This window comes from Psittacula echo (genome assembly GCF_963264785.1).
Source record: "Psittacula echo genome assembly, chromosome: 2".
In the NCBI taxonomy this organism is placed as follows: domain Eukaryota; kingdom Metazoa; phylum Chordata; class Aves; order Psittaciformes; family Psittacidae; genus Psittacula; species Psittacula echo.
The window spans coordinates 31,409,342-31,423,488 of record NC_137737.1 but is presented as its reverse complement, the minus strand read 5'-3'; the positions used below and the strand labels follow the sequence as shown (position 1 = coordinate 31,423,488).

At 36.7% G+C, this 14,147-nt stretch overlaps 1 protein-coding gene across 1 annotated transcript in view; it reads right to left on the bottom strand.

Annotated features, from left to right (window-relative positions):
* Window positions 1–14,147, bottom strand: part of THSD7A (thrombospondin type 1 domain containing 7A) — a gene marked incomplete at its 3' end in the record, with an annotated part of 195,124 nt that overhangs the window by 93,878 nt on the left and 87,099 nt on the right. The window contains exons 3-5 of the mRNA XM_080611330.1: window positions 6,244–6,492; window positions 4,508–4,689; window positions 2,606–2,674 (exon numbers count right to left, since the gene is read on the bottom strand). Of these exons, the coding sequence (XP_080467456.1) occupies window positions 2,606–2,674; window positions 4,508–4,689; window positions 6,244–6,492 (500 nt within the window). The remainder of the gene's footprint in view (window positions 1–2,605; window positions 2,675–4,507; window positions 4,690–6,243; window positions 6,493–14,147) is intronic.

The window sequence follows — 14,147 nt, the reverse complement described above, 5'->3', positions numbered from 1 at the left end:
ACAATTTGCCTGTAATTGAATTTGTATTGAATAGTTTCTAATAAAAAACAAACAAAACAAACAAACAAAAAAGCACCCAGCAAGTAATTGCTAAACTTACTTTTTTAACCTTGATTTAATCAGGGAATTGCTAAAGTGAGACAGTTGAAATTAAGGGCCAATTACACCCCTGAGACACAGCCTTGCTTCAGGGAACAGAGGAAGTGTTCTGAGGAATGCTGTGCTTCATTTCCAGCCTGCATTAGGATAAAGCATTTACCATCACACTAGTTCATGGGATGTTCTTCAGAAAAATAACAAAGACCTTTCATCAAGAAGCTTTAAGGAGCAGATTTTCATATCACGGACAGGACATTCCATATCTCAACTAGATTTTTTGAAGAGTCTGCAATAGGAGGTACTACTGTAGTGCTGTTGGAATCCATTTGGCTTCAGTCTAAACTTGTGATGATTCTGAAATTTTGAGGTATGAGGAATTGTGATTGTGCGTGGCTTTAAAGAGGGTGACTTAAGTAACAGGAACACTCAGGTTTTTGGAGGTATCTGCCCGGTAAGAATTCCAGGTCTTGTTAGCAAAAATTGTTAAATAAACTTATCATGAAACTACTGAAAACATCTGCCTTTTCCATCACTCATTAGAGTGTAGGAGAAAAAAATAACTACTTTAGGGACAGGTAAATGGCATCAATAAATCTCTCAATATGTCAAAATGTTTCTGAAATGCTGTTCTTAGAACATAAGGGATGTACAACTGTCTGCTACCATATCTGTTATATACTGATTTTAAAACAAAAGAATTCAACAGTAGGACAGACGAGTTGTATTCCACATCATTAAAAGATATTTACATCATTGAACACTCAGGGTGTATTTCACCCAGGATTACTCAGAATTCTTTCTTTGAGATGACAGTAAAATAAGAAAACTTGCCTGGGTATCTTATGAACATCTTGCTCCCATAAATTTAAATAGATTTCTTTCATCATCAAAAAAGTATAAATGACTTCAGCTTTTACTGCTTATTGTTTAGCAAAGACGCTTTGAGAGAAGATGATGCTGGATGCAGAAATTTACAGTTTAAAACCTTGTCTTATCTCTGTGCTTTCATACTCTCTTGTGGCAGCAGTAAAGATTGTTTTTTATTCCTTGGCAGTGATACTGAATGCTGATTAGAGTGTATGTAGTATTACAAGGTCTGTGTAGAATTTGACCAACTCAGAGGCCAAAAGTTGAAAGAAAAGTGAATGCATTTTGATAATCTCTCTTTCTCCTTCAGTCTAACTAAAAAATTAGTCGGTTTTGAATGAATTTCAGCTTTGAGGTAGTGACTTAAAAACTAAAATGAAATTTAATCACCCTGTCCACAAATCATCTACTATATTTAGAAATTTTATCTGAATATATTTTATACGCGAATGACTGCATTTGAAAAAGAACCAAAAATACCCACCCACAGCTCAGATACATTTGCTACATTTATTGAGGTTTTAACCCATTCTTCTCCAGGAACCCTCAACAGACTAGTGCCCAGTAACGACCAGACTAGCAAAGAAACTGAATTTGTACATGGCTGCACCAGCATAAGCCGACACAACTTCATAGTCCTGGTCATTTGCCACACAGGTTTCATAGCAAAGAGAAGGAAATTTCTTAAACTGAAATGCTCTCACGCAAAAAAAGCAAGAAAAACCCAAGCCCAAAACACATCATGACCAACAATGAAGGAATACATGTTCTTCCCTTATTTTCTATAATGATGAATGCTGTCACCCAAAACCAGCACATAATTCAGGACCTGATCCTATAAGCAACTGCACAACTCCATGCATGCAAGCAGTTCCTCTGTGTTTAACAGGGCATTGAGTGTGTGTTTGCAGATGTAGAATAAAATTTCATCAATAAAGGAACTTTCATCCTGTCATCGTTCTGCATCAAGGGCTTTAAAGGTATTTGGAAAAAGATGATACAACCTACCTCATAGACTTACTTTCTTCTAAAGCACTTACTTTCTTCTAATTTCGTGACTAAACCAGTTAAATAGGTGTATAAAGATGAAACAATTTAAGTCAGGGGCAAGTAAATGGCAAAATGACAGTGGCCTCCAGGAATCTGGATTGTTAGCTGCCTGATTACTACACCTAACACTCCCTCTTCTTCCTCAAGTCTAAACTTATGAATTCTGACAGGAGATAATATGGACCCAGATGGTTCAGCTAAGTATTAAAAGTTAAAATTCTTACTTGAGCCCTAACTCAGTGTTTTAAATCTGCAAAAGGGACTGGAAGTAGTGGCTGTGATGAATGTAATGAAGCAATTCCCAGTGTTCAGAGTCGAGAGGAAAATCAGTCACTTGCTAAAATGGTTCAGTAGCAAGAGCAGGGAACTGGCCAGGCTGTCTCATGAGTTTCATTAGTTTGAGTTTGGACCTGTCACTTTCAAACTGATCTGAAATTTCCTGAGAATGTACAAATCCATCAAACTATCTCACAGTTACATAACCACATTAATTATGCACATACAGCCAACATAGTTCCTCTGAAAGGGATGTTGCCTCCTTTGCATGCTTCTGATTGAAAGGCCAGGTCAGAGGCCTTAATTTACCTACCTGTTATTTCAAAAGTGATCGATAGCAGAGGTGCAGCACTAGCCTTCGACTTGCTCTGTGACTGACTTTCTGAAATAACAGGGAAACGCCACTGTGAGTATGAGAGAATGGAGGTCTTCAAAGCAGCCTTACCGAGACGGCATTCACTACAACCAACAGCAAACTACACTGAAATTAAGGCGTTTCCCCACAGCTAAAACTGCTAGGCGTCTCCCCTGGCTTTTTCCCATCCTCAAATTACTCATAGTTTCCAAATGATATTGGTTTTAGAGGCACTGATTTGCTCTTTCCTAGGAGGCCCTTGAGAGCAGCTCTTACCCGTACCAAATCCAGGATGGGAGAGGAAAGAGGGAGGATGTGGAGAGAAGCAGCTTTTCTGAAGATCTGTCCCCTAATATGGAAACACCCCAGAGCTCCTTTTTAAACTACGACCCACTTCACCCCTACTTTGAGCTTCTGAAATTGTTCTTATGTTTATGCATTCAAAGACTAGTTACATTTTAATCAGCTTTCCAGGGCCTGCAGAGATTACCTCCTGATGGGTTCCATGTATTCCTGTCACAGTCTGATAAGAGCAGATTTCACACCCGCCTAAGCTGGCGAGACTTCACAGCCTACCAAAATCCTAATCATCATTCTGAACAGTAAGCTGCCACTGATTTTATTGTTACATCTCCTTAGCTGTAAGGCTTTACTCCTTTACTTCTTCATTGGGGCATCTAAACTTTGTTTGGCAGAGGAGATTTACTAAAAACCCTTGGGCAGCTGATTTGCATTATACGAAGAGGCTTGAAAGCTACTTCTCTAATAAATACAGATGTGGGGTCCATGAGCACACAAGTCACACCCTACTGATCCAAAGTCACACTAAAATGGATGTTGGCATTAATATTTCCCACAAACTCTACCTCTATGACAAGTTTGAGAGTATCCTTAACCTACAGGAGAAACCTCAGTAGCCTGCAGTCTGGTCAGCTCTGCTCTAAATGTTGTATCACATGACTTGCATAATGATAACACTTTTCCTGAAGTATGTGGCTGTATTTGGGCTGTATGTTGATAATAATGTGTGCTTGTATGAAACAGCTACTGAAGATAAAATTTAATAATGCAATCTAAATGCATTTACTAATTTCTAAACCTCCAGTGCTGCATTAATATGCAGAAGTAAACATTACATAAAATACTCAAGTGTTATTCTTCAGTACACATACTACCCAATGAATTAGAGATTTCATCTTCTAAGCCATCCTCTCTTTGCATAAGTTGCTGTACCAGCTGTAAGAGTGACAGGGAATAATCTCTCTTTCAGTTAAGGAAAAAAACCCATGAAATTATACTGGCTTGAAGTCCTGAAAGAAACTTATAAACTTGACTGAATCAAAAAAAAGAAGAAGAAAAATAAATAAATAAATAGTAGTAATAATAATAATAATAATAATAATAAATAATCCCCAAGAGTTAAATCTGGTCATATTTTTGCATATTTCTATATCGAGCTTACATGACAGAATTGACATATTCCATCTGCACATCAAACCACACAAGTTCATCACCCAGCTTAAGGACACACAGGAAATTTATAGTAGAGGAAGAAACAGAATCTAGGGTTTCCAGCCCACCTTCTCATGCTCTTTCTTATTGAGATATATCCTTCACATAAGACAATATTTTTCAATAGATATTATGAAATAGTAATTTTTTAGCTAAGAATCAATATTTGCAGCATAGAGAATAAAATCTTTGCTACTGCAATTAAGTATTTTCATCTGAACAAGAAAAGAACAGAAACCTGCAAGGTAAAAAGGCACTGATTATAGAAGACAGTGACTGTCAAGGAGCTCTGGAATGCTGAAGTGCTCTGATTTCACACTAATGCAAAAGCAAGTGAATCAAATTTACCTTCTTTTTCCTTGAGGGTATTTAAATAGGAGAGGAGATTTTCATTAGCTTGCACGCAGTACACTTCCCGCGTTTGAATGCCACCTCCACACAGTGCCGTCTGATTTCCTCGTCTCTTGTCCTGCTGGCTAAGGAGAGGATCGACACGGCATTCTGTCCACTCTGTGGTGCGCCAGCCATACCTGGATCAAAATCAGTTAATATCGTCTTTAGAAATCATGAAGCCATTTTATACAGCATTAAGTTATAAAAGCTGAAACACCTTAACAGCTTTATTAATTTCCTAAAAAACCTGAGCCCCAAAATTTCCTGTACACAGGGATGCATTAAGTCTAATATTTTATGTGGGTTGAAACTTTTCCTCTGTTATTTCACTTTTGAAATCATTACTTTTTAGAAAGATCTTTTCTGTTCAACTCCTGAAACATACTGCACACATAAATATCTTATTGGAGGGAAGAAAAACTTGATATACAGAGACATATAATTCATGTTCAGACAAGATAACTTTCAATATTGTGACTCGCAGCATTTGTTTAGAGGTAGACAGATTACATGAACCAAAGCCAAAATATCAAAGAAGTGTGCATGCTGAGAAACACAAGAGCCAGAAAACGAAAGGGAGAAAAAAAACCACAAACACCTTCCCCAAACAACTCCAAAGCTTCTTGTTCATCTTTGATAAAGGTAACAAAGAAGTTTCTCCTGAAAATCAAGGTAAAATTATAATTGTATTTTTTTATTAGTGCTTCAGAAAAACCTTTCCTTTTTCACTATTAAGGGAAAGATGGCTCTACAATACTGAGGCATCCCTGCTGTGTACTGATGAATGAGAAGCTGTGAGCTTTCTAATCAGTGAACACACAGGAAAGATCTGTGACCTCTAGTTAAAACCCAATCAGGATTACAAACTGCAAGAAATGCCACAGAATTCTCTACCCAACAAGTCCTTTAAGGCTAAATCATGCAAACTGCTTCCTAATGTGGCTGGAGATGGGGAAAGATGACATTTCAACTCTTAAATGAAAAATATGTACCACAGCCTAAGATGCTTAACATCAAATTCCCCAGACTCCCTTATCAGTCTGATAAAGAAAAAGCACAGTTGGGACTTAAATTTTAATCTCAATTAGTTGATAAGGATTACAGCAATCGCTTGAACCAAAAAGTGCTTGCTGTCATTTCTCCTAAACTTTAAACAGAGTTAATTTATTTACTGTTACTGTTAGTCTCTCCCACTTGCCATTTGGGGCACAGTCCTGCCTTTGTTAAGCTAAATACAAGTTTCACTAAAAAAGTCTGTTTGCTAAATAGATGTTTATCACCTCTTTCCTATGTTCAGCATTTTGTCTGCAAATATACAAGTGCTCCAGAAAGCAATGATCCTGGTAGAAATGTTATGTAGGGAAAAGATTACTAACAAATTAATACAATTAATTTATTATGATCTTGACTGAGCCTGCATATCCACAAATGTTCATTTTCAAAAGTTAACATTAATGAAAAAATACGCATTTGTTATTTCTCCTGTGTTTAGAGAAGGAAGTGATTTCATTATAATAGCAGCTATTTGTAGACTTCAGGCTTTTAAGAAGAGCACTGAATAAGCAAAGGATAAAATAAAATCAAACATTATTTCTTTAATAATTATTTGGTTGATATTCCATCATAAGCCCTGTGCACTTAATTGAAATTCTTCGGTTTAATATAGGGAGAACTGAAAAAAGCCAACTTACGTAATGCATGGTGTCACACCATCTCCTTGTGAAACACACTCCTCTGTTTCTTCTAGCTGTGGGCATTCACTTTCACTGCCAATAGGCAGTTGTTTAATGGTCCGTGATCTTGTGCGATTCCCTTTAGGGGTTGTCATGTCAAAGCAGGTTTTGGAGCAGGGTGTCCATTCTGACCACTCTGACACATGGCATTCCTTTGTGATCACACAGGACTGGAACGTAATGGGCAACTTGTCTTGTTTGCAGAAGCTGCAATAAAAGAGCATTACAATTTTCAGCACACATATTCACAGTCAGTCAGGAACTCCTATAGAAAAGTGATAGTGATGTCCATTGCAACATGCAAAGTCAGTAAATATTTGTGAAGTTGTTAAATTCCAGTCGACATATATTTAATCTCCAAAAGTCAGGCAAAAGGGCTTTTGGTTAAAGTGACTCAAAACTGCTATGTAAGATTTGTTAGAATTTGTGATCAAAATTAAAACAAGTCTTCATACATATCTAGAAGTCCAAAGAGGAAATAAATCAATTTTTCACAACTCACCTTTTATTTTTTGGTATACTCAATTTTTCTTGAAACAAAAGGAAAGTGAAGGATCAATAACACATATGGCTATACAATGGTTTTGAACAGAACCAAGTGCTCTACATCTGCAATGCAATGTCAAATATATTGAATACTTGGTCACTGATAATTTGCTTTGTTAACAGCTTTATATTGTCACAGTGATGCCTCATAGTCTAAAAGAGGAACATCTCCTCATTCAAATAGAGCCTTCCCTGCTACATTGAATCCATAGCCTTAAATTTCTGCTTTTCATGAAGGCCGCCATTTAATTTCCATTCTCCATCCAATCGCTTCATTCACATACTATATAGGCTGTCAACAAGATTTTCTCCCTCTAAGTGCCTCTGCATTTTTAAATGGCATATTGCAACCAGAAACCAACATTTCTATTTTAAAGCTTGTGTCACAATAGGATAATGAGCAATACAGAATCTAAACTACAATTAAAGTGATCATAACTTTAACTTTTTAATTATAATTACAACATAAATATATCTATTGTGTCTGTTTTGGAATAAAATTCTCACTTCTGAAGTAAACAGGAGGGAAAAGATTTACTGGCACTGCAGCTGGCACAATGAAACATTCTGTTCCATATCAGTCCTATAAAAAACACAACAAAGGCTCATTTTTTTTTTCCTTGCAATAGAATATAAAATAATACAGAACAATGAATATTTACAACAATTTTGTTGCTATACAAAATTTTGCCCTACTCATATATGCAGCAACATGTTGAACTGCTATTAATATTTTTTAATACTAGAAGTAGTGATACTTGATGAAGCTAATAGGAGATTCAAGAACATATTTCTATACACAAGAGGCAGTGTAATTATATAACTTGCTAACAGAAGATCCTGGTTGTGGAGACAGACAATGTCAGCAGATTCACAAAGAGGTTAGATGAATTTGTGGGCAATAGATCTGTATATTGATACTAAAATGACTAGGCAGTCATATACTAGCCACCATCCCTAATACATTGACTTCGGATACTAGAGAAATACAAAGAGAGTGGACTGCAAAAGGCAGCCAGGCCTCATATGCTTGGTCTTTAAATAGAATCTCCCTTTATCACTGCTGGAGACAATAGACTGGAGACACTGCTGGGCTTGACAGAACACAGGAGATTACTCAGTGGGGGATTTCTTGCATCCTTATTATGTGAAAGATAAAGGGGTACAGGAGAAACCCTAACACATGATAGACAACATTTATTCTGCTTAAAGACAGAACCTATGCCCTGTTTGGGGTGAAAACACTCAAAGCTTTTTAGAACACTGTTCTTTAATAAAGGAGTCTTTTCACCTTCATGTAGCCCCATCTGGCAGAGGACTACAGTACTGTCATATTCAATATAGCACTTTCTGTACCTTTGACAGAACATATAGACTCATTTACCCCACAAAGACACACATTTTAATGACTGGAAAAAAGATCTATTCCTTATGGATTCTAACATGGGCAGTATTTGCAAATCATTCTGGAGAACAGATGACATATCGTCACCTCCAAAGTTCCTTTCCAAAGTGACTCCTTAGAGAGCAGAAAATACCAACCTCTTCACTCATATTGTGACTAAAGCCAAGTTTAATTACAGGCACATATTGCCAGGGAACACAGACAAAATTGCCATCACAAAGTAGCTTCAGTGTGGAGTGAAGAGATCAATTGATGATGTGTAACACTCCATGGGCTTTGTATGTGCTTGAGAACTAATTTGGGAGACATGCTACATGAGAATGACTAATATTCATTCTCAGAAGTTGTTTTACTAAATAAATAAAAAAATCTTTCTTCAATGAAGCTACTTTCAACCTGCCTCTGTCCCCTAATTGCCATGAACCCTAAAGGTGTCCCTGGCTGTCACTGGCTGTGATTCCCACACAGGTCCATGCAGAAATTGTTCCCTTCCGTGGTAAGGGAAACCTCCACCACAACACAAAGGGGTGCAAGTTCTTTAGGGTGAGTGATACATAAGAGAAAGGAGACCTTGAGCTGCAATTGAGCTCAAATCTAATGAACTTACCACTAAAAAAAAAAAAAAAAAAAAAGAATATTCGGAGCTAGTTAAATTGCAAAAGAATTTTTTATCACAAATTTTCTGAAAACTGGAAAAAACTGGGAAAAAAAAAATCAATCCCACATCCTGAAGAAAAGAAAAAAAAAAAAGTTTTTCTAAACCCATAATTGAAAAAACCTCTTTAATAGAAAGTTTTCAATCAACTCCATTAAAAATTAAGGCCATCCCTGCAAACTAATGATATTTCTTTATTTTTAAAGATATAGTTACTTATAGACCTTATAATAGTCTTCCAGTACCCAAAGGCAGCTGTGGATGACTTTCTGGCAAAGAATGGCCATGTACCCAGATCAGCAAGTGCCTACATGGAGTTCGACGTGAACCAAGGAACAACAAAAGGTGAAGGAGGATGGGAGCAAGGCACTGGGAGTGAGAATCCCAGCAAGATAAGAAGGAGCTGGAATTTACTGAGTTGCTAAATTGAGGACTGTTGGAAAACTTTGAAGGTCAGGTTCTCACACCTGTGCTTAACCAATTATATGTTAGTTGTTAAGGGCCTCACAGATATGTATCCAATCACAATGGGCCAAGTTAGTGCAAACAACATTAAGAAATAGTATATAAAGAGTTAGTTTTCTATAATAAATGGCTTTGTCTGATCACATTGATCTCCGACGGAGTCCATTTCGCAACAGGCAGCCTACTTTATCTAACCAAGAGAAAAAGATGTTTCTCACACCTTTCAGTGCAGATTACTATATATAAAGAGATATTCATAATTAAACATACTAATACTGAATCATATAAAAAATTCAGTAATGCCGGAAGATGCATAGGACACTTTAAAAGTTCAGCATATGTACTATATTAGCTGAGAAGGTCTGTCACATTTCTGATCCTAGAAACTCCATAGATTGATTCCCAATTGAAACCTGGGAATGTCTGTTACACAAAATAGTGTGTTTTGTGTGTTACAGATTTGATCTGAAAAAATAGTTTAATCAAAGCTTAATTTAATGCAAATCACTCTCTACTTTTTGATGGACTTATGCACCTGACTTAGTTACCCAAAGTTGGATGAAATGTTCCTTCTCACAACAGAAAAGGCAAATGGGCAGGTAACAAATCAGAAGATAAAAATAGATAGTTAATAGTCATTTCATGATACCACACAAGCCACTGGTAGTTCTGCATCAAAATTCTCCATGTTCTGTGTACCTTCAGTAACATTTATGTGCAAATATAAAAATTTATATGAATCTATATGCAAAGTTAGCCATTCAGAAAGTGCAGGGAGTATACAAATAAGTCCTCACTATCAGTCTATGCAGTTCTAGACAGATAATTCTTGGAAAGCTCAAAGAAATTTATATTACTTGTGTTAAAATGCTGTTATAAGTCAACAGAGCAGACTGGATACAAGAGGTAGCAAAGGGATAACACATGAAGTATGCAGGAACTTGCTCTCAACTATTAAATACACTCAAAAAACAGTGTTCTGTGTCTGTCTTTTGGCAGGGAAGAGGGCATTATACAATATGAAGTAAGGCTGTAGTTTGAGAATACCATTTCAGACAATAGACAGATAGTAGTGGGGAACTCAAGCTTAAGGTATAAGCACATCTAAGCACATAGATGATATAGTGGAAAGAGAAGGCAATTCCAAGCAAAATAAAACATCACAGGAGATGAATGATCCCTGTTGCTACTAAGCCAACATCAAACCTATTCCTCAACCTCAAAAACTTAGATTAGATAAACGAAATAAAGAAAAAGGCAGTGATGGTTCAAAGAACAAAATAAAGAGCATAATTGCTGCTCAGTCTCTTGTGGACATGTGTGGGCAGGAATTTGTGTCTACACATGTTCCATAGCCTCATGTTTGCTCTTACAGCAATAAATAAAAAATAAGTATTACTTTGGATAGAAAAGTTTCCCCTGAGGATTTCAAAGTAATTTATGGGATAATTAAGGCTATAGTCACATAGAGAGTGAAGCTTGAGGTATATGCCTGGAGCAGATAGCATCATAGTACCTGTGTACAAATGAGCAAGCTGTGCAGCTGAAAGCAGTCTCTTCTTTGGAAGATGAGCTTTTAATGTGTGATAGAATTAGACCAGTCAAGAGGTAAAACAACTTTTTCTGAAGTATCCTGAATTTCTATTTGAGAGTGAATCCTGGTTTTAATTTAAAAAAAAAAACAACAACCAAACAAAAACAAACAAACAAAAAAAAAAACAAACAACAAAACAAACACACAAAAAAAACCCAAAAAAAAACCCCAACAAAAAAACCACACAAAAAAAACCCCCAAACTGGATAACCTGATTTTATATGCCAATCTCTGTTTGAAATTAATCTTTTAAATTCCATAGAAAAGTCATGGAAAAGACCATTGAAATTTCTTCCGCAATAAGCTCAACCACGAAAAAAGTTCTGGGTTTTTTTAAATTATTATTTTTCCAGCACATAAAGGCATGCATACTGCATGCATAAACCAAATGCATGGTAATGACTGATCATAAGACTTATCTTTAAATTTATGATGAATGAATAGGAAAAATATACAGGTTTTAAGAAAGAGAACAGGACCCATTTCAATCTATGTGCTATATATAACTTACTCATACAACTAAGATTTTGTACTTTTCTTGGTGTTTCTTCCATAACATATTGGACTGATGACCAGAAAGAAGAGTTAATGAGAAAACATGAACAACAACATAAGAATGGGTGAATGGTTCTAATAATCCATTCGTTCTCATACCTGCCTTGGCAGTAGCAAATGACGGGCAAAAGTTAAAAGACGGCATGCATTTGGTCACACTTTCCCAACATATCCTTCAGTTTTCCAGCAAGCTGTGGCTTAAAGATTTCCTGAAAATAAGTTGTGTATTTGCAGTGAAGAGCCCTTTATAGAGTTTTTTTCCATGAATTAGTATAAACGCTTTCTGAACACAAATAAGATTTCTGCATTTATATCACCTTGGAAACAATGGGTTACACACCTTTTTTGCTCACCACTAACTGTAGATAGCTGGTTTTGTTTTTACATTGTTCTGTTAATTTCATTTTCTGGCTTCAGGCCTTGAATAACCATGCTCTTGATCACTTTCTCTGTAGCATTTGTGAGCTTAGAGACTTCTAAGAGCTTTCTCCTCAATTGTTTCTTTGCTATGTTCAAAAGTTTACTTTGACTTAGTCTCATTGTATTTGATCACAGTTATACCCTGCAATTACAGATCCTTTCTATTGCATGTGCAACTCTGAGATGTAAAACTGGCCTGGATTTGAGGGCTGCTCGACGTTCTGTGGACACTCCCAAAGAATCTGCTCATTACCATCTGTACAATTTAGAAGTTAACGGAAATATGAGTCTATGTATCCAATGCATTAAGGAGACACAATTCTGAAAATTAATTTGGTGCTTTTCCTGATACAGCTGCTCTTCATGGTCAAATGTAACACAGCTCCAATGTGAGGTTTGCAATTTAAATCTAGATTTGTACAGTGAAGAACGCCTTTTCCAAATAATTCAATAAATTCACCCAGTTCTAATATTTAAAAAGAACTACTATTTACTGGCTTTGCCTATAATGTAAAGTAATAAAGCCCAATTGACAAGGTTAATGCAAGACAAACAGTCTCTTTAATAATTTTTGCCTGCAGTCTTTTGCCATACTTTCTCCATTTCTTCACCATTATCAACATTCAGCTTTGTTAGGTTTTTTCTACCAACATTTTCACAGCTATTGTTCCTTATTTTAATTCATACTCCTTATTTTAATTCACATTCATTCTCCAGGAATTCTGATATATTTACCTTTTTCTCTAGCTGATTTCCCATTTGATTACATACAAAGATTTCCATTGTTCTGCAACGAATAACATGGCTATGGTTCAGGTGGGAGACTGATGCCAACATAAACTTTTGGCACTCATGGGAAACAAAAGCCATGGGTCAGACCTGGACTGAAAAGGACTTAGGTGGAATTTACCTGCAAAATGAAAACTGTGATCTTTTAAGCCTGTATCAGTATTTGATGTGGCAGTGCATTGTCCACAGGCTCTTCATTCTTGTGACTCTAAAGTTCCTTGTAGCTGCACCCACATGTCTGCCCAGGCTGCTCCAGTCCTGGCACAGCCAATCTGGTGTGAAAAGCAGACACTCCCGTATCTTACCATTCTCATGAGAGATCAGTGTGAGAGCAGGCATTAACAAGACACACTCAATAGACATCAACATTGTCAGACATTACACAGAAAGCTAGGAAGAAATGGCATTCATCCTGTCCTTGCCGCTCTCATACTATATAGAGGGATTAGATACTACATGCTCTTCATGATCAGTAAGGGCTGTGGGATCAGAACCCACTCTCTGCTGAGGAGTTAAATCCCAGTACCCTTTGGGAAGAAAATTTATCATTCTTTCTGAAGAAGACTATTCCATTTTCAGAAGAAAAAACAAGCTCTGCTTGTATTCCAAAGCAAACCCCAAGAACATAATATGTTTTGAACACCCAAGATTGAATGAATGAGTTAAAAACTTGAGAGGAGTGAAGAAGATATAACCAAAACCTAAAGTAACTGCCTAGAAAGAAACCCATAATGAGTGTGATATGAGGAGATTCAGCAATTCAGCAGGAAGAGGGAGCTGCTTCTGAAGGTTTCAGATCAAAGCACAATCAACATGCTAAAGAAATCCAGAATCCTCCAATGGGTTTTTAAAGTAGCTTTATCCAAATAATAAGAAAAGCAAAGACTATCTGGCAGATAAAAGAAATCACAGTGGGCTCCCTCAGAGCAGAATAATTTAACCATTTCCTGGCCTTGAATGCCCAGCACACCATCAGGCATCTCCCACAACCAGCTGTATCATCAGGAACCATGAGAGTCTCTCGGAATTCTTGCTGATCTCATGAGACATTACATCATTGAATACCATTAGCAAAATGGTTTTCAATCTTTCTCACCAGCCACAAGATGAAAACTATTGACATACAAGTCCATTTGACCAAACAAACTTGTCTGCAGGAAGACTTGGAACAGTGACAAATTGCTCAGAGAACACAAAACTAGATGTTAGTTTAGCACTTGAAAACCAAAATTACATGCACAAACACCATACATAGAAGCAAGCTTGTAAAGGCTACATTTTTGACTGAAGGGCAAACTAAAGCTAGAGGAAACTTTTGGAAAAGAATCAGAAAGCAAATTTGTGATTCAAATAAGTAACAATTAAAAACCCCACAAAAACAATCCACTAAGCTGGACAAATAGGATGTCGTTGCAAGACATCCTACGGCCATG